General features: G+C 40.0%; 1 protein-coding gene across 1 annotated transcript in view; it reads right to left on the minus strand.

The window, feature by feature from the left end:
• LOC149213449 (uncharacterized) overlaps nucleotides 1–20295 on the minus strand; it is a 213770-nt gene that overhangs the window by 123421 nt on the left and 70054 nt on the right. Inside the window, exon 4 of the mRNA XM_089392004.1 lies at nucleotides 10681–10737. Within this exon, the coding sequence (XP_089248130.1) occupies nucleotides 10681–10737 (57 nt within the window). The remainder of the gene's footprint in view (nucleotides 1–10680; nucleotides 10738–20295) is intronic.

The following is a 20295-nucleotide window of genomic DNA, read 5'->3' on the forward strand; positions in this document are numbered from 1 at the left end:
CCCCACTATTTATGAACCATAAACTATTGGACATTGAACTTGCCATGCATGCAATGAGAGAAAACTCCCTCTCAAATCTGGGATTGTGTTGAAAATTGGCAGCTATGGGATGAATTTCCTTGAATAAAATTTCATTTCTAACCCTTCTAAAGTGACTTTCTAAAAATAGAAAGTCGTGTCTATCGTGATTCGTTGCAACCATGACTTTCCAAACATAGTAAATAATCTTCAATCAATTTGTAATCATATATATATATATATATATATATATATCATGGAAAATCACTTAATTTGTCCTTAATTGATCTCAATTGTTTAATTTTTAAGTTAATCATCAATATTATTATTATTACTATTTAGTATTATCCTCTTTATGATATTATTATATTATTATCTAAAAAGAAATTCAAGTCTCTTAATCATGCGACTCAATCATGTCATATGTAACTCCCTTCAATTAATATATATGTTACCCTATCTCTCTCTCTTTATGGATTCATTCCTCACTCTCTTTAATGCTCTTAAGCACCTCTTACACTTTCTTACACACTTTAATGAGTCATCATAAAAAGATTCCTCTTACACCTCTTTAATGCATAAGTTACACTTCTCTCTTAAATGCATAAGTTACACTCCTCTCCTTTATGGCATAAGTTACACTCCTATTTTGGCATATGTAACTCCTCAAGGCATAGGAGTCACTCCTGCATGAATTCGACCTCCTTGCTCTTCCTATATATTTGTGCCTCTTAGCCTCACTTGATACACTTACTTGTGTTTATGAAAAGAGAAATCGAACTTGAGAAAGAGAGAGTTGGAGAGTCTAGAGGAAGATTGAAGAGCAAGCGCAGGTTTTGGGGAGCCAAAGTGATTCAGCATTTGCATTAGCTACTGCTATTAAAGATCTTCTTTAGATTTGCGTGAACTTCTTCATTCTCTCATTGTACTTTGTGTCTCTGTTGAACAATTGATTTCTAATATAAGAAGAATCCAATTGGGTTTTCCCCTTGTGGATTTTGCCTTAGTCATTAACCTAACTTCTGTATCATTGAGTTCTTGGTTGTCTTTTTCATTGTGCATATGGTTTATGTGGTTTATGTGTTGGAAAAAGTATCTATGTTCGGTCTTCAATAATGTACTTGAGTCATTATTTAATGTACTTGTCGAAAGAATAAAGAAAAGATTTTTTATTATTGTAACAATGACTTATTAAAGTATGGGTTTCATGCTTGGGTCATCATTATATTAGTCAAAGTCCCCATTATGGACTCCTAGGATTAATATTGACTTTATAGAGTCATTGTACATTCGAAGAGACCCTTCTTGGGCTTTCAGATCATGTAAAAAGGTTTTGTATCAAGTCAAATATGAATTGTGTCCTCCACATCATGTCGGCCTAAGGACCCCCATTCGACCCACAAGAAGCCTATATATTGCAGGACGTCGAAGTCATTTGGAGCACTCACTCTCAAGCAAGTTCAATATCTCAAGAAGAGCTGGTGAAGTGTGAAGTTTGTTGTCGAGAGGACGAAAGAAGTGCGAGTTTGGGGAAGTCACTAGAAAAGAGGAAAATTGAACTTTTGGTGCCTCTCTCTCTCTGTTTCGTGGTCTGGGTTGGGAGATCTAAGTCTCCTAAGATTTCATTGTTGTCGTACGTTGCATGTTGCTGGAAGTTGTTGCCTAGTCGAAGTGTTTGTAAGGGGTCAAAGATCTTGGAGGCTAACATGGTGTGGAGGGAAAGTTTGGTCTTGATCTAGGGTAAAGAGTCTTAAAGAATAGTATTGAAAGGAAGAATTATCTTCACTGAGTTTTCCCCTCGAGGGGGGTTTTGCCCTAGCATGTGCCTATATCTTGTTTCTCTTGTTTTGTGATCTTCATGTGTGTATAATTGCCTGATAAAAGATAAGATAATGAAAAAGTAAAAGAAGCCAACACACTCACAAGTAATTATCAAGAAAGGAGAATCAAACCCTAATATAATATCCTTGATTTTCCAACATGGTATCAGAGCTAAGGTCAAGAGAAGTCGAAGATCACTTTGTTGGCATGGATTCTCCCTCTATGGTGAACTACATAAGTTTGGGTTTCAACTCTACTAGAAGATGGATCAAGAAGATCATCTACTACCTATTCAACAAAGTCAAGAGTCATGGATTCTTGGCTGCCCTTACAGGATCTCTTACTGATGACAATGCATGGATCATTGATAGTGGAGCATTAAGACACATGATAGGTGAAGGTAGGCAACAACACACACTATCAAAGGAGTCATCCTCTCATGCAGTGGAATTGGGTGAAAACAAAAGCTATGTTGTTAGAGGCCTGGGATCTACATCATTAAAGCTGGACAATGGATCAAAGCTGCATCTCAACAACATTCTCTATGTTCCAAGTTTGAAAAAGAATTTACTTTCTATTTCTTGTTTAGAAGATAAAGGGGAAAGAATTGCTTTTATTGATGGAAAAGTATTGGTTTGGGGAAAGAACTCTAGTATTGACAAAGCTAGGGTTATTGGAGTTCGTGAAGGAATTCTTTACTGGGTTATCACTCCATCTCCTCAAGCTCTGGTTCATATGGAAATAAGTCCCATTGAACTATGGCATTGAAGGTATGGCCATCTTCATTATTCCTGATATGAAGTTAGACCATGAAGGTGTGTTCAAGGGATGTTCTTTGGCGAAGCATACTAGAAAGCCATTTCATCATAGTGAATCTAGATCTAAATAAATATTAGATCTCATCCATTCCGATGTATGCGGGCCTATGTCTGATAAGACACTTGGAGGCAATCGCTACGATGTAACATTCATTGATGACCATTCAGGGAAGACATGGCTCTACCTACTCAAAACTAAAGATGAAGTATTTGATAAGTTCAAGGAGTTTAGGGTTGAGGTAGAAACCCTAACCGAAAAGAAGATAAAGACTCTAAGGTCTGACAATGGTGGGGAATACACCTCTAAAGAGCTTATTGCATATTGTAAGGATGCAGGTATTAAGAGGGAGCTCATTGTTCCCTACTATCCAAACAAAATGGATTGGCCGAAAGGAAGGTAGGTCAATCGAAGAAGGCATTCGAACTATGCTCCTTGATCAAGATCTACCGAAGTTCTTATGGGGTGAAGCTGCGATGACTACTGTGTATATTCAAAATAGAAGTCTTCATAAGAGTCTTCAGAATACTATACCTGAAGAAGTATTCACGGGAAAGAAGTTGAGTGTGGATCATTTCCGCATATTTGGAAGTCGAGCATATGTTAATGTTCCGAAAGACAAGCGAAAGAAGTTGAACTCGACAAGCATCAAGGGAATATCCATTGGTTATAGTATTTCCTAAAAAGCATATAGAATATACATAAAGGAGGGAAGATACATTGAAGTAAGTAGGGATGTCATATTTGATGAGAATCAAGCTTACAAGAAATCAAAGGATACTCCTATTGATTCTGATGACGAAGAAGTTCCTGTATTTGAAGAAGATGAAATTCACAAGTGTTGAGAAGAAAAGGGCAATTTAAAATATTCAATTTCTCTTAACTGTGATGACTGCTTGTGATATTATTTCTTTAGATTCTGTTCCTTATTGTTTACATGAATTATTATCATCAACCAGCTATCAAAACAAGAAGATCAAAATGCACAAGTACACAAGATATTGGCACCAAGCCAGGGCAAAAACCTCTCCAAACTGTGAGAGGAAAAACCCTTTGAACTCTTTCTTATAGAATCTTTATTGAGAAATTACATGACCCAAACATTGACTCAATAATACCTTCAACATCAGATGACAATACCTCCAAACATGTACCCAAACATAATGTATCCTTCTGCAATTCTGAACAGTATATCAGGTTTGTAGCAAGAGTATGACAGTCAACAACGATGGTCTCGGATAGGCTCTTCTAGCCTCTTTCTATCTTCGCACTTCGTGTAGACCCATCACACACATAATAGCCTCTTGATTTGAGATTTCGTGATGCCAAAGGAATGACAGTTATAGGGCAGCAAAGACAGAACCTTCCGCTTCAGGATGTAGACTCACGTGATAGGAGAGATAGGGCTCTTCTAGCCCTTTGATGACTTCGATCTCTTTTGCACTGACTTCCTCATGCAAACTGCGGCTAGATTGGATCTATAACCCAGCAATATACCCATATGACATGATGCCCTAGATCAGATCAGAATGTCGCACTTGAGAGCAGGCTTGGTGATGAACTCAGATGAGGGAACAGACTTCCTCATTGACTGCAGCTACCCTTCTTCTTCGACCCTTTCACTTCGCTATCCTTCATGTAATGAGTGAGGATGATTGTGTTGTGAGAAGGTGCCAACGCAACCTTTATATAGGCTTGCCTCCTCACCTCTAGGCCAACGTGATCCTAGATTAGGCCGACATAATGATAGCCTTCCAGAATTGTCCAAACAAATTATTTTAAGTGATTTCTTTACATCAATTCCGTGGGTACATGTTGGAGTATTTCATTGATGATCTAGAAGGATTTTTGACATACAACAATTACATTTACACGTGTAACAATACATGCTTGTCTTCCTTTTACATGACTCATCCTAAGGCTCTTCAATTGGAGCCACGACTAGACCAAGACAAAAATATTAAAAACAAAGAAGAACATAAGAAAACAAAAAAATAATAATAATAATAATCTCTTGATACCAAATTACATCATTACAATATTTTACATGATGAAGACCGAACCTAGTTACACTATTCTCAACAATGAGAACTCTACTGCAAATGATGAAGAAGAAGGACCAAGTGAGTCTATTCAATCGATGGTTGTCCCAACCACAAGGAAGAGGCCAAGTTGGTTGAAAGCTCCATTAGAAGATGTTAAAGGACATGAAGTTGCAAAAGGGTCCTCTAGGGAAAGTAAGAAACTGAAAAGGTATTCTGGTTATGTTTCATATATGACAAAGTTGATTGAAGTCGAACCATCTACATTCAAGGAAGTTGAGCATGAAGAGGTTTGGAAGAAAGCTATGTAGGAAGAATATCAATCCATCATGAAGAATGGGGTTTGGGAAATCGTTCCTAGACCTAGTGACAAATCGGTTGTCACATCGAAGTGGATCTATAAGATCAAACATGCTATTGATGGAAGTATAGACAAGTACAAAGCAAGGTTCGTTGCAAGGGGTTTCTCTCAAAATGAAGGCATTAACTATGAAGAAACATTTGCACCTACTGCAAGGTACACTACCATTAGATCGTTGGTTTCACTGGCCGCTACAATGGGGTGGAATATCCATCAAATGGATGTTAAGACCGCATTTCTGAATGGGACCATTGATGAGGAAGTGTACATCGAACAACCTAAAGGATTTGAAGTGAATAGTAGGGGCTTTCATGTTTGCAGACTCAAGAAAGCTCTATATGGCTTGAAGCAAGCACCAAGGGCATGGTATGCAAGAATGGATGCATATCTTCTCAGGATTGAGTTCGTGAAGAGTACGACTGATCTGAATCTAAATATCAAGGTCGTGAATAATGAGCCAGACATTATTCTACTATATGTGGATAATCTATTGATCACCGGTGTAGAACGAAGAATTCAAGAATGCAAGAAGATGTTGGGAGCTGAATTTGAGATGAAGGATTTAGGACTGATGCATTACCTAGGTCTAGAAGTATGGCAGAGAGCTTGGGAGATATATTTGGGGCAAGGAAAGTACATCATCAAGTTATTGCAAAAATTTGGGATGATGGACTCCAAGCCGATGGTTACTCCTACGATCACCAACCTCAAAAAGCTGAGGAGTTTCAACTTGAGTCTCGTGGATCCTACCTCATATCGTCAGTTGGTGGGTTCCCTGAGGTATCTGGTAAATATTAGGCCAAATATATGTTTTGCAGTAAACATGCTTAGTCAGTTTCAATTGGAGCCTCGTCATGATCATTGGATAGCTGCCAAACATATCTTGAGGTATCTTCGTGGCACTATACATCACTGCCTAAAGTATGATAGTAAGGAAGTCAAGCTAATTGGCTTCACAAACTCTGATTGGGGTGGCAGTGAGACCAATGGAAGGAGCACTATCGGAAGATGCTTTAGTCTGGGAGTTGCTATGATCTCATGGATGAGTAGGAAACAAGATCATGTTGCATTGAGTAGTGTCAAGGCAGAATATGTGGTTTCATGTGAAGTAGGAAAAGAGGTTGTTTGGTTAAGGAAGCTTCTGATAGATTTGTTTGAAAAGTCTCTGGGTCCTACTATGATTAACTGTGATAATCAAAGTTGTATCAAGATGTCTGGAGATCTCGTGTTTCATTCGAGGACGAAACATATCAATAATAAGTTCCACTTTATTAGGAACTTGGTGCAGGATGGGATCGTGAAGTTAGAATATGTTCCGACAGACGAACAGGTAGCAGACATACTGACAAAGGCTCTTCCTAATAAGAAGTTTAAATATCTAAGGAACCTGTTGGGTTTGGTAGATATTGGTGATTGTATTGATGATAAAGAAATGGAAGAGATTTGTTGAGGCTTTGCGAGTGAAGCATTGCCTAGGGAGACATCAGGTCAGCACTATGTGTTGATGTCAAGAATCCTGAAATTGAAAAGGTGGTGTTGTTTATTGAGCTCGGTTTTGGATACACACCTGTATGTTTGGGTTGGTGGTTAGCAAGTAAGCCTGATGGTACCTAGAGGGGCTGAAAGCTTGAGTCCACCTTAGTCCCACTTGGATAGATTGCCCTGATCAAGAATCTAGTCCATGGCATTGCAGTACCTAAATTGTTGAGTTATTCATTTGATAGATTGCCCTGGTCAGGAATCTAGTCCATGGCATTGTGGTGCCTAAATTGTTGAGTGACTGGTTGGATAGATTGCCCTAGTCAGGAATCTAGTCCATGGCATTGTGGTGCCTAAAGGTTCTTCATGTTTTCATATAGTTTGAGATCTTCCATTGTACTTGTACATTATGAATACCTCCCTACTTAAGACAGAGTGTTGGAAAAAGTAACTATGTTCAATCTTCAATAATGTACTTGAGTCATTATGTAATGTACTTGTCAAAAGAATAAAGAAAAGAATTTTTATTATTGTTGACTTATTAAAGCATCGGTTTCATGCTTGGGTCATCATTATATTAGTCAAAGTCCCCATTGTGGACTCCTAGGATTAATATTGAGTTTATAGAGTCATTATACACTCGAAGAGACCCTTCTTGGGCTTTCAAATCATGTAAAAAGGTTTTGTATCAAGTCAAATATTAATTATGTGTCCTCCACTTCATGTCAGCCTAAGGACCCCCATTCGACCCACAAGAAGTCTATATATTGAAGGAGGTCTAAGTCATTTGGAGCAGTCACTCTCAAGCAAGTTCGATATCTCAAGAAGAGCTGGTGAAGTGTGAAGTTTGTTGTCGGAAGGACGAAAGAGGTGCAAGTTTGGGGGAGTCTCTAGAGGAGGAAAATTGAACTTTTGGTGCCTCTCTCTCTGTTTCATGGTCTGGGTTGGGAGATCGAAGTCTCCTAAGATTTCGTTGTTGTCGTAAGCTGCATGTTGTTGGAAGTTGCTTCCTAGTCAAAGTTGCTGGAAGGGGTCGAGGATCTTGGAGGCTGATATGGAGTGGAGGGAAAGTTTGCTCTTGGTCTAGGGTAAAGAATCTCAAAGACTACTATTGAAATGAAAAATTATCTTGACTGGGTTTTCCCCTCGAAGGGGTTTTTCCCTAGCATGTGCCTCTATCTTGTGTCTCTTGTTTTATGATCTTCATGTATGTATAATTGCTTGACGAAACATAAGATAATAAAGAAGTAAAAGAATCCAACACACTCACAAGTAATTATCAAAAAAGGAGAATCAAACCCTAATATAATATCCTTGGTTTTCCAACATTATGTTCTATCTACAATTACTTAACTTATTTTGCAGCATAAAGAAGTTTTGGATTTAAGTGATTTTAACAGCATAGAACATTAGAATTTGAAAAAATTGAACTCATCTATTTCAAAAATAGTTGTTACTTGGTCTTTTGTGGACCCTTTCTTTCTTTGTGGACACTTAGAAGCATAGTGTCCAAATTGATGGCACTAGAAACACTTTATTTTCGACAGGTATTTGGACCTTTCGAGCTGGACTCGATTGGTCCTGCATGTTTCTTGCCTTTGCCTTTGCCCCCTTTGCCAACTAGGGTAAAGTTCTCCTCATCCTCCTGCATGACATGAGTTCCTGACCTTGTCTACCTTCTGATTTCTTCCTGCATATTTGGACCTTTCGAGCTGGACTCGATTGGTCCTGCATGTTTCTTGCCTTTGCCTTTGCCCCCTTTGCCAACTAGGGGAAAGTTCTCCTCATCCTCCTGCTTGACATGAGTCCCTGACCTTGTCTACCTTCTGATTTCTTCCTGCATGCAATCACTCCACAGTCGCTCCTAGTCTAGAAGCTTCTCTCTACCTGTGACTATGTCATGGAAGTTATCCCACAACTTGTGAAGCCCTGACAACGCAAGGCTCACTAGGTCACTATCTAAAACAGTCTCATTCACCCCAACAACCTCATCCTAGACCGTGGTGAACTTATTCAAGTAGGTTGCAATGGACTCCCCCTTGGTCATGCGTATTGCCCTGACTTTGTCCTTTTAAACCAGTTTCCTCGCTTCACTGGTACCCTAATACAAATTCAAGACTGTTGTCCACATCTCATGCGCTGTCTTCTTGCCTACTATGAGAGGAATAATATGGTCCTTGACCCCCTCAAGGATTATTCTCCTTGCCCTAGCATCCCTCTTGTTATGCTGAGCTAACTGCTGAGGGTCTACATGTTGAGCCAAGAAATTTTCTGCAAACTCTTTGACCCCTTGGTCCTCCAACACCACAAGCATCCTCTCTCTCTAGGCACAGAAGTTGGAGGCTCCTTCCAAACTGTGTTCCAGTCTCAAACCCTGATATGCCATCTTCCTGGTAAACTTTTGCTCAAACCCTAATGCTAATTTGACTGACTAATTTCGTTGTTTGGCTAGTTGAATGCACCCTCTGGTGGTTGGAAACTCTGAACTGTGCCTTAAACCCAAGCGCTGCTCCCTCTTCCATGTTGCTCTTTCCCTGATGACTGGTCTTCATATAAAGCCTCACTCTGATACCTTGTTAGTTTCTCTAAAACTCAGCTAACTATCGTCCGAAAATAACAAATGACTGAAACTGAAATTTAACTTCTTTCCAAAAGTATGTTCATTTTTTCTAACTTAACATGTAGCAGAAATAATAACAATAACCCAGAAATAAAAACACAGTCACATCACCATAAAACACAACGATTTACCCAGGAAACCCAACACGGGAAAACCTGCTTGTCTGGTGGCTTCTATTAAGGCAGTCTCAACAAATATTCTTCAAAAAAAATTACAATAAGAAGGAAGACCTTCCTTATGATAAAATTTGACCCAAAAAAACAACTCAGCCTTGCTGGAAAACGACCTAGCTGAAGGCCCCCTGCGCAGGCCATGTATAAATTTCGTACAGGTCGTACAGCCCTTGTGTGTGCCTATTCCGCGTTGTCTTTGAGTGTTGGACACTGCTGTTGTGTTCTGCAGCTGTTGTGCCCTCTTTCTCTGATGCCATAGCGTGTTGTTGAAGCCCTAGCTGCGCTGAAGCTCTGCTGCCTTCTTGCTGAAAGCTGTCACCAAAACAAATCTGATACATACTAACTCCATACAACCCCTTTTTCCCCCTCAAATCGACCTGGGCCCACACTTTTGATCTCAAGGCTGAAAATCAAAAGATCCAAGGGCTGAGATTAATTCATTGCCCACTTAGGATAATTTAAAATTTTCCTAAGTTAAACATTAGAGAAAAAATTAAATCTGGCTTTAGTGGACTTCTGATGGGTCCGCTGCCAAATTTAGTGCATCTCTAAATTTAGCTGGACCACTTTCTCTCTGATTTCAACAACTAGGTAGCTAGAAACAAAAGTTTTTGGCATCAGTGACCACATGTGAACTTTTTGATGATATATTGCATCATAGTTCAAATAACACAAATGAATCAATACTTCAAGAAACCCGCCAAATGACAGCTATCAAGAAGTAAGGTCTATTTTTTTATTTTCCTTTTCAAAATTGTTCACAACTGAAAATCAAGATTTGACTTCACTTCTATTACTATCAATTATTTTATTTCAATAAAAATTATAATATGTTTAAAAACAAAAGAGCATATTTTAGTTTCAACAAATTTGTTAAGTGTCTACCTTTTAGACTATGAGGCTAGTATAGATTTGCAAAGATAACATGTTTCCTGATGATCTCCCAAAATGATCCCTTGTCCAAAATCTATTGGCGTTATGAAGAACTGATACAAAGTGATCAGTATGACATTATAAAGATCCCTGAGGACCGTAAATGTATCTAGAACAATTCTAAAATATAAAAGATGCTAATGTTGATCATGGCACAGTCACAACAGATGATGACTTGCACAGAATCCATTAAGGGCTGTGTAGAATTTTTGTAACGGCATCAGCAACTCACATCGGAAATTGAGTTGAATAAAACATAACAAGAACAATTTATTCAAAAAATTCAAATGGATATGACAGTTGGTGAATGCAGAATTGGAAAAGTCAAAGATATTCCTTAAAATTACAAAGCAAGCCTGTGGAGTAATGCCAAAATTTACAGAAACGAACTCCAAATATAGTGTAAATTATACTTACATCAGACTTGCTATCAACAACAATGCCAATAATTTTGTCTTCCACGGCAGGTGTATACTGCAATACAAAAACAAATAATCCCACAATCATCAAAGAATGATTTAAATATGAAATAGCTCCTGTCCAGCTTGTCTTGTTTCTCCCACAAAACAATTTTGTAATAATATATATTATGTGTACATTAATCACTATCCATGTAACCTGCCAAGAATAAATGTCAGTCATAATGTCAACAAAAAGAGTAAAGCATATCTAACAACAGTATTTTAAGGATGACAGTCATAATATCAACAATAATAAAGTGTGACATCGGACAATTAAAGCATAAATTTGTCAAGAATACACAGCTGGAAAGGACTAGGAGAAGCGCAAGGATATGTTTCAACTTTCAATACATTAGGAAAAATAATGCTTTGACATGTTCATGGTTTAGTCACATGTTGTAATGAATCTATGATCACTTAGAATTTATGTGTGACCAAGCTTTGTTAAGTCCTTGGTAGATTAATGAATCATAGGTGATAGGTTCTAAATGATGTTGATAACCCATGTAGAGGAATAAATCATTGTTGATGTTTGTAGCTCAGGTAGGTACTTCTACAAAGGCCTAAGTGTCTAGGTATACAAAAGTCACCCAGAGATCTCCTCAAAACACTAGCTCAAGTGTGAGCAAGTCGCTAATGTAACTTAGCCTAAGTTTTAAACTTAGGAAAAGCACATAATTATTATGTTAGCTAAATGAGCTACAATAAACATAGGAAAAGTAAAGTAAATTATTTTAACGATTGTATTTTGATATCAACGCTTGGTCTCAAGTGAGATGAGATCTAATCTCGGTCATCAATCAATTTGCATATTAGGGTGAGGGATCTAGCTCAATATAAAGTTATAAAAGCAAGGCTAAGGAGAGGAGAAGACACACCAGACAGCGACACAAGACATTGAAAGAGGCATCTAAGTGAGGAGTGGAGGAGGACTTCCATTCTAATCTGTCGTGTCCAAGGAAGTGCTGAAGTGCAGTTTGGAGATACAAATCAGCCAATGATATCGAGGACCGATCTAAACCCTGATCTGCTAGATTAGATCCAAAGCATCGTATATTTGTAATTTTCTCAATTGGGCCATTATCCCAGGACAAGAGCACAAGTAAGCTCTAAATATAAGTAAAGTGTTGAGAAATCTAGGGCATTCAATGTTAACAATTTCTCTGCTTGACAATTGCTTGTGATATGTTTTTACTTCTTAACTTACGATTTTCTTTTGTTATCTTTTTAGTGTGTTCTTTTCATCAAGACAATTACCAATAAATAAAGACAAGTGACACAGTATATAGGCTTCTCCAGCCAGGGCCAAAACCTCTCACCTCTTGAGAGGAAAACCTGATAAAATTCTTCTTCTAGATCTTCAATTGCTAAGTACCAAGACCATGACACAGACCCTTGACTATAGTATCCTCCCAAGAACCTTGTCACCCACCTTGATGTTCTGCTTCTTCCTTCCTTTGCCTTTCTTCCTAGAGAAACTCGATCTCTATCTCTTATATTGCACCTTCACAACTTCCCTAGAGAATCTCGATCTCTAGGTCTTCTAGAGAGAACCTCGGTCTCTGCTTTGATCACTTAGTAGAGTCCCTCTCTTGCTGCCCCAGAAGAATTTCACTGCCTTAACTTCGCACTACCCCAAAGAATCTGCTACCCAGACTTTGCACTTTCCCAGAAGAATCTGTTGCCCAGACTTCGCACTGCCCAGAGGAATCTGCTGCCCAGACTTCATACTCTCCAGAAGAATCTTCGTTATACCCAAAAGATGATGTCCCTGGAGAACCTTTGCACTTCTCTTTTGTTGCTCCTTCTTTGCTCTTCTTTTAGCCCTCTTTCTTCTGCCTTCTCTTCGCACTTTTCCAGTGAATGCTTGTCTGAATTGTGTGTCTCCAAATGAGGCCGAGTAGGGCTATTTATACCCTTCTTCACTACCCTTTAGGCCGACTTGACAGCTGGAGTTTAGGCCGACTTCATCTTGTAGTTTCTTCATGGTTTGTAGGCCGACTTGAAGGGGTTTGGCGACAAATTCTTGGAGGATACTTTACATAGACAATATTGACCTATTACAAAGTGTAACATGACTTCATTTACATGATAATGACTTCTTTATGTCTAGATGAATAAACCCTAAAGACTCTCAATGGGAGTCTTGACTCAAAAACAATATCCCTTGCTCATGAAACCCATGAAGCAAGTCAACATAATAATCATTATTTTCTTATTTACATTTCTTTACATAAAATCATAACTACATGTCATTATGAAGACCTTGGACTTTCTCAATCTAAAGAATCTCTCATAAGAATAATTCGGATTTGTAACTCATTTGTATAGCATCATACCAACCAGCATTTATATAGCAAGGCCTTGACTAGTAGCTCTATCTTTCCAAAAGGTCAGAGCAAAATGCCGACGAGACCAATGATTTATAGACATACTCATCATTGTATCTCTCAAAACATACCCCACCCGAGTTCTCTCGGGATATGCTCCATAAGGACTATTCTTTTCTTGGACTCCCTAGTCCCAAAAGAATATCAGTCCTCCACGACTACTCTTTCATGGGATTCCCTATCTCATCCCACAAGAGCATCAGATGCCAAATGATTACACAATCCTCCATTCTGTCTTCTCAGGAGAAGCACTGAACAACATGTCTATTGCTCCTCCTTATACCAAGAGGTTTTATTCCATTAAAGGAATGTACTCATTCCTATCGCAGAGGAATCTAAGCTTTCGGCTTAGGAATTTCCGAGTTTCTTCCAAGTAATAAACTTCTTCTCGGGCTCCCTCTTAACCAGGGACTTATAGTAGCTCTTTATGTGGAGATCTTAAAACAATCAGCTGCATGAAGAGCTCCTTTCTTCGATGTCATGAATTTTCTTCTATTATAAGGAGTCTTCATCCTTTGGGAACTTATATATATAGGTCATAAATCATTTATCAATTTTGTTCATGAGTCGGTAATGTCCTCAACTCATCAGAAAGTGATATATTAGATTTTCCATCTGGCTTTGCTTTATGTCATTCTACTTTCATGCCATATTTCCGGAAGGACATTACATCCTTCTATATGGTTTGTTTTGAAGTCATTCATAGATCTTCCCTTTGACAGTCCTACATAAGCCCATCCAGATTTTAGTTCAAAAATAATCAATGAACACTTCAAATCAAAGTTACCTTTGTGATGATCTTTCACCGTGACATCTTCCTGTAAGTATCGGCATCCTGCATGTAGATTGACACATCTCCCATAGATATTCAGTGTCAAGGGTCTTTATTTTTTTCCGACTTCCATTAGAGTCTTCACATCCTTTCGGGAGATATTCTAGTCAAAATTTCTTGGACTTCGAATGTTGAATGCCTTCTACCATTGTTGTGTATTATCACGATCTCTTCCTCCCTTCTCTTACAAACTCTATTCCCAGAAGCTTTCAATCAGAGTTCCTTGATTGTAGTCAGCTTCCTCATGATTCATATATTATGTTGATTTCATCTAGTGTGACTTATGCTATTCTGCAATTCTTCGGAGGAGGAGATTCTTTCTTCTCTTGATCAGATTTCCCAGAATATTGATCCATAGTAACCATATGACATGACTTTTTACCATAATTTATGTGAGCATACATACCTCATCTTTCTTTCAATCATCCAGACTTCTTGTAATAACTTTATTCGAAAGGACTCTATCCTTTAGACATGCTTTCTTGTTGTGTCATCATACCATCATCCTTTGAATCCCACAGGTTGGAATTCCTGACGAAAACCTTTTGCTTCCTTTCTTTATCAGTGAATCCTTTGATAAGAATTCTGTCAGAGTCGAGGATGTTTCATATCCTCATTCAGCAAATGTTTTCTTCTATGATGATCCAAACGATGATGACCTCTACTTCTATAAGTATTAATGAGGTTTCCTAAGAGCTTCCTACTTTTGAAATCAATAGGATTTGTACCAGACATACTTTCAGCTTCTCATGTCATGAGCTCTTATCTCTAATGCTTTTATTACGATGCTTCTTTCTAATGCATCCTATCTGCTTTACATTGCTTCCTATCTATAACTTACAAGTGAAAGAAACCTTCTAATGAAGAAGATCATCTTTTAGCTTCTTCCTTCTTACGCTTCTTTGTCTCAGGTTCTTTTACTTCCTTAGTAGAATAGTCTTCTTCCCTGTCCCTCTTGCGATTAGGACAGTCTCTTCTGTAGTGTCCAAAATTGTGACAATCATAGCATCTTACTTTAGCCATGTTCTTCTTTTTCTTCTTTGGAGTACCGAACTTTCGAAATCTTTCTTTTCGTTTTGACACTAATTGTTTCCCTCTTTGTGATCTTTCATCACCTTCATTCTTCATCCTATCTCCTTCTGCCTTGCAAAAAGACCACAACCTGATGAATGGGATAACTTCCTCTTCCCTAGTGGCTGTTGATTTGGGGTAGCGATTAAATGTGCTCTAGCCACGAAATTTGGTGGAGAGGTAGGAGCACATGAGATCTCCAATACCCAAAAAGGGTTTGGGTAGATTCTAAACAAATCATGAGATATTAAAATAATTAATATTTTTAATGGAGTCCCTAAGTCTAAACTTAGGAAAAATAAAATATTAATGTGTATTAATATGAATCTATGTTAAAGTGGTCCAAAAGAGATGGATAAAGCCAGATCTAATCTTAGCCGTTGATTAGGGTCTTAATCTCAGCTGTTGAGATGTCAGCAGTAAAAGTATAAGAGGAGGCTTGAGGGTCACTCAGAGAGTACACCAGATGATCAGTCATTCTATTCTCTAGAGCGGGGTTTGCTAAGAGATATAGAATCAGTGATCGGGAGAGCAGCTAAGGGGCATTGAGTATAGAGAAACAAAGAAGGCGGAGATTGTGTCGGGAGAGCAACGCAGCAGCCAAGGAGGGTGACGCAGAGCTAGCAAGGGTTCACACACGGCCACGCAGAGGCAGCCAAGTGCTGCGCAAAGCACCAGAGGGGCCAGCGCGACTGACGCAGAGGCTCCCAGAGCTGACGCAGGGCCTCTTGGGGCTGACGCAGGCCTAGAAAAGCTGACGCAGGGCAAGCGTACGACAGAGAGGACCTGACACAGTCCAGTTTGGGCAAACTGGGGTTGCAAAGCAGTTTTGTGCTGAGGAGCTGCCGAAAGGATTTTCCGGGGTTTCAACCAGGAGATTTCTCTCAAACTGTGAGGTATAGCTACTAAGGAAATTCTCTGTTGGGTAGGCCAGCACCCAGATTGTACTCTGATATTCCTTAATAAGAAAACCCTCATATAGTTGCACTGGTTTTCCCGCATTGGGTTTTTCCGAGGACATTAGTCCAAAAAAAATGGTGTCATGTGGTGTGTTTGTTCTTGTTTCTTTTAGTTGCTGATCTATAATATGTTGAGCATGCACTAGTGTTTATTTCCAGTATTTACTTCGTAAATAACTTGTTAAAGAAAATAACAAGTAGGTAGGAATAAATCAGAAAAGGTGCATGAAGGGTTTCTAAACTAAGTAAACTTAGAAACTTCAACATGATATCAGAGCGTGATTGCAGATCACAGGAGGACTAAAAGACATCAGCCGAGCGGAGCAATAGCAGCAGAAAAACAGTTGTCCCGAGGTGACAAAAGTTGTTTCTAGCAATGCAGAAGCCAAGAAGTGTGATGCAAAGCCAGCCAGAGCCACACAAAAGAAGTCGGGAGCTGCGCAAAGCCTCAGAGAGGCCAACGTTGCTGACGCAGAGGGCTAGAGGGCTGATGTAGACCCATCTGGGGTGACGCAGAGCTAGTGTTAGGCAAAGAGGGGCTGACGCAATTCACAGAGAGGCAGTTGCTGGAGTCTAGAAGGCTGCAGAAATATTGCAGAGTGGAGTTGGTGAGGTACTGTAGTCAGAACAGTACCTAACAAAGCAAGGTCAGAGGAGTTGTTACCGAGGGTTTCTAGCCGAGGAAGATCAGCAGTGCAGTTGCACAAGATGATCAAAGTAGGGGGCATCTCGACAAGCGACAGAAGGATTTCCAGAAGGGAAATCAGGACTCAGATGGAGTCTAGAAGAGAACTTCCAAACGGGAAGTAGACTCAGAGGAGTCGAACAGAAAACTTCCGGGAGGGAAGTAGAGGAGCGTCATGGCACTACAAGGGGTAAGAGACCAAGATAGACTGGACGGAGCATCGAACTTCGCAATCTGGAAGGCTAGAATCTTATTAATGCTTGACAGGAATCGTGTCAAGAACTTTGCCTTAAAGGTTATAGCTATCCCAGTCGACCCAAATGATAATGACAAGTACGAAGAAGCGATGGCGAGGGCCAAGTGCATTATCCTTGACGGGGTCAAGGATCATGTGATACCACATATAGCTAAGAAGGAAATGGCATTTGAGATGTGGGGGGCTCTCAAAAACCTGTACCAGCATACTTCTGTGCAAAGAAGAATGTTGCTTGAGAACCAGATGAGGTCGTATCAGATGAAGAAGGGTTAATCGATTGACACCTTCCTGGAAGGACTGAATGAGATCCGATACCAATTGACTGCTATAGGAGCGACACTGGATCAGGAGCTTATGGTGAGGACAGCCCTGAATGCTGTCTCACAAGATTGGGAAGTGTTTGTCCATAGTATCCTGGGCAAAGGGACTCTCCTACCTTGGGACGAGACGTGGGCAGCTCTTCACTAGGAAGAGATCAGACAACAGTCGAAGACAGGTAGCAGTAGCAAAGGGATCAAATTTCAGTAGGAGGAGGAGGATGTGGCCCTAACATCTGAGGGAAAGCAGGAGAAGTGGAAGAACAAAGATCTCTCCAAGATCACGTGCTTCCACGGTGGGGAGATGGGTCATTATGTGACCCAGTGCCCAAGGAAGAAGAATAAGGGAGAGTCTTCCAAGACTAAGGCAATGCCAGCACGGGCAGAGAAGGAAGTTTTGACAGACGATCACTGTGCCATGAGTGCACATGCGCCACTTGGGCGGAAGTGGGGAGACATCGAGTTGTAGTCAGATGGACTACGGGCGATGAGGGGCAGGATCCTTGAGGTACCCAACCTCTTGGATTAGACCTTGCTACGGGAGCCCCGACAAGGAGTAGCAGGACTGGCTGAGTGGGTAGAGACAAATGCAGATGGAGCGGTAGAGAGAGCTACAATGCAAGAGTCCCAAGACAGCACAGAGCTAGCAGGCTGCAGCAGTGCTAGAGGCACAGGAGTGTTGCATAAAAGCAGGAAGGCACAGAGAGGTGTGCAACGGTGCGAGATGCAGGGAGTTATTGCAACAACGCAGAAGTCAGAGAGGGAGCACTTGTTAGCAACAGAGGGAGCTTCAGCATCAGTGGGTGTCTCTAGCCCAACAGGGAGGTCAGTTGGGACTCGGGATATCAGTTACTTACTTCTCAGTAACTGAGTTGCAATGTAGCAGTGGGAATCACGATGCAACATGATGAGAGGAGGTGCAGTGCAGATGCAGTGCTGGGAGAAAGGACCAGCAGTAGCACAGACGCAGAGGGAGTTGTCGAACAGATGCAGTAGTGGCAGTGGCAGAGCCATGGGCAACAATATAGGATACAGCAGTGCAGAGGATGTTGGGCAGGAAGGCCTAGCATCAACACAGGAACTGATGCCGGATGATCAGAGTAATACTCAGTGAGGAGTATTGCTAGAGCACAGTCCTCGCTAAGAGGGAGTGTTGATTTGGGGTAGCATCAAATGTGCTCTAGCCACGAAATTTGGTGGAGAGGTTGGGGCACATCAGATCTCCAATACCCAAAAAGGGTTTGGGCAGATTCTAAACAGATCAAGAGATATTAAAATAATTAATATTTTTAATGGAGTCCCTAAGTCTAAATTTAGGGAAAATAAAATATTAATGTGTATTAATAGGAATCTGTGTTAGAGTGGTCCAAAAGACATGGATCAAGCCAGATCTAATCTTAGCTGTTGATTAGGGACTTAATCTCGGTCGTTCAGCTATCAATAGAAAAAAGATAAGAGGAGTCTTGAGGGTCACTTGGAGAGTACACCAGATGATCAGTCATTCTATTCTCTAGAGTAGGGTTTGCTAAGAGAGATAAAATCAGTGATCGGGAGAGCAATTGAGGGGCATTGAGTATAAAGAAACAGAGAAGGCAGAGATTGTGTCGGGAGAGCAGCGCAGCAGTTAGGGAGGGTGACGCAGAGCCAGCAAGGGCTCACGCAGGGCCATGCAGAGTCAGCCAAGTGTTGCGCAAAGCACCAGAGGGGCTAGCGTGGCTGATGTAGAGGCTCCTAGAGCTGACGCAGGGCCTCTTGGGGTTGACCAAGCCTAGAAAGGTTGACGTAGGGCCAGCGTGAGACAAAGAGGAGCTGACGCAGTCCAGTTTGGGCAGACGCTGAGGTTGCAGAGCAATTTTGTGCTGAGAAGCTACTGGAAGGATTTTCCGGGGTTTCAGCCAGGGATTTCTCTCAAACTGTGAGGTATAGCTGCTAAGGAAATTCTATGTTGGGTAGGCCAGTTTCGGCACCCAGATTGTACTCTGATATTACTTAATAAGAAAACCCTCAAATAGTTGCACCGGTTTTCCCGCATTGGGTTTTTTCGGGGACATTGGTCCAAAAATAATGGTGTCATGTGGTGTGTTTGTTCTTGTTTCTTTTAGTTGTTGATCTATAATATGTTGAGCATGCATTGGTGTTTATTTTCAATATTTACTTTGTAAATAACTTGTTAAAGAAAATAACAAGTAGGTAGGAATAAATCAGAAAAAGTGCATGAAGGGTTTCTAACAGTGGCCATGAAGTTACCTTGCTCATCAGTTAATGCATTTAGAATAGCAAAGAGTATTTCGTTATCTGATACTTCGTCTCCCAAATCCTTCAATTGTTTTTTATTTAGATGCCTTAGAGAGGCATGATGATATCCCTTCATCCTTTGATACTTTCAATTTATGAAGTTTAGATCTAAGCCTTAAGATCTTTTCTAGCGTGCTTCTAGAGAAAAGTTCTTCCAGCTTATCATATATTTCTTTAGATGTCTCTAGCTTGGCTACATAGGAAATAAGTATATTGATGGACTCCTTGAGTATCTTTTGAGCCTTGAGATCCTTTTCCATGTATTCATATAATGCTAGTTCTTCGGATGGCTTGGAGACCTTCCCATGAACATGATCAATGACTTCATTTACTTCAAGGACAATGTCTATCCTTCTTTTCCAAACAAGGAAGTTTGATACCCCAACGAGCTTTTGATCTTCCTTAAAACATGAAGTCATTTTCCTAGATTGTATTATAATAAGAGGCACTTACTTGAGAAGATCAAGCCTTCAACTTGATGATGAACTTGTTGCGTCTTGCTTCAAATCTTTCAGTGAGGGAGGACTTCCTTCTATGAGATCTTTGCTTCAAGAGAGAGGATTGAATTATGATTCAATATTCCTTAGATTTGAAGAGATTCCACTTCCTTTGATGATGTGTTGATATCTGAAGTGCTTCTAGGGTTTCTGCTCTTTCCTCCTACTCCCTTATAATATCTAGAGTTTCTATGATGTAGATCTTAAACTTGATTATTAACCTTTGACTTGCTTTGATTCCTTCTTTGAAGATTGCATCTTGTGTGTCA

The sequence above is a fragment of the Pinus tabuliformis genome, chromosome 1_1 (assembly GCF_031772625.1).
Source record: "Pinus tabuliformis cultivar Carrire ecotype Pingquan chromosome 1_1, CPIR1, whole genome shotgun sequence".
In the NCBI taxonomy this organism is placed as follows: domain Eukaryota; kingdom Viridiplantae; phylum Streptophyta; class Pinopsida; order Pinales; family Pinaceae; genus Pinus; species Pinus tabuliformis.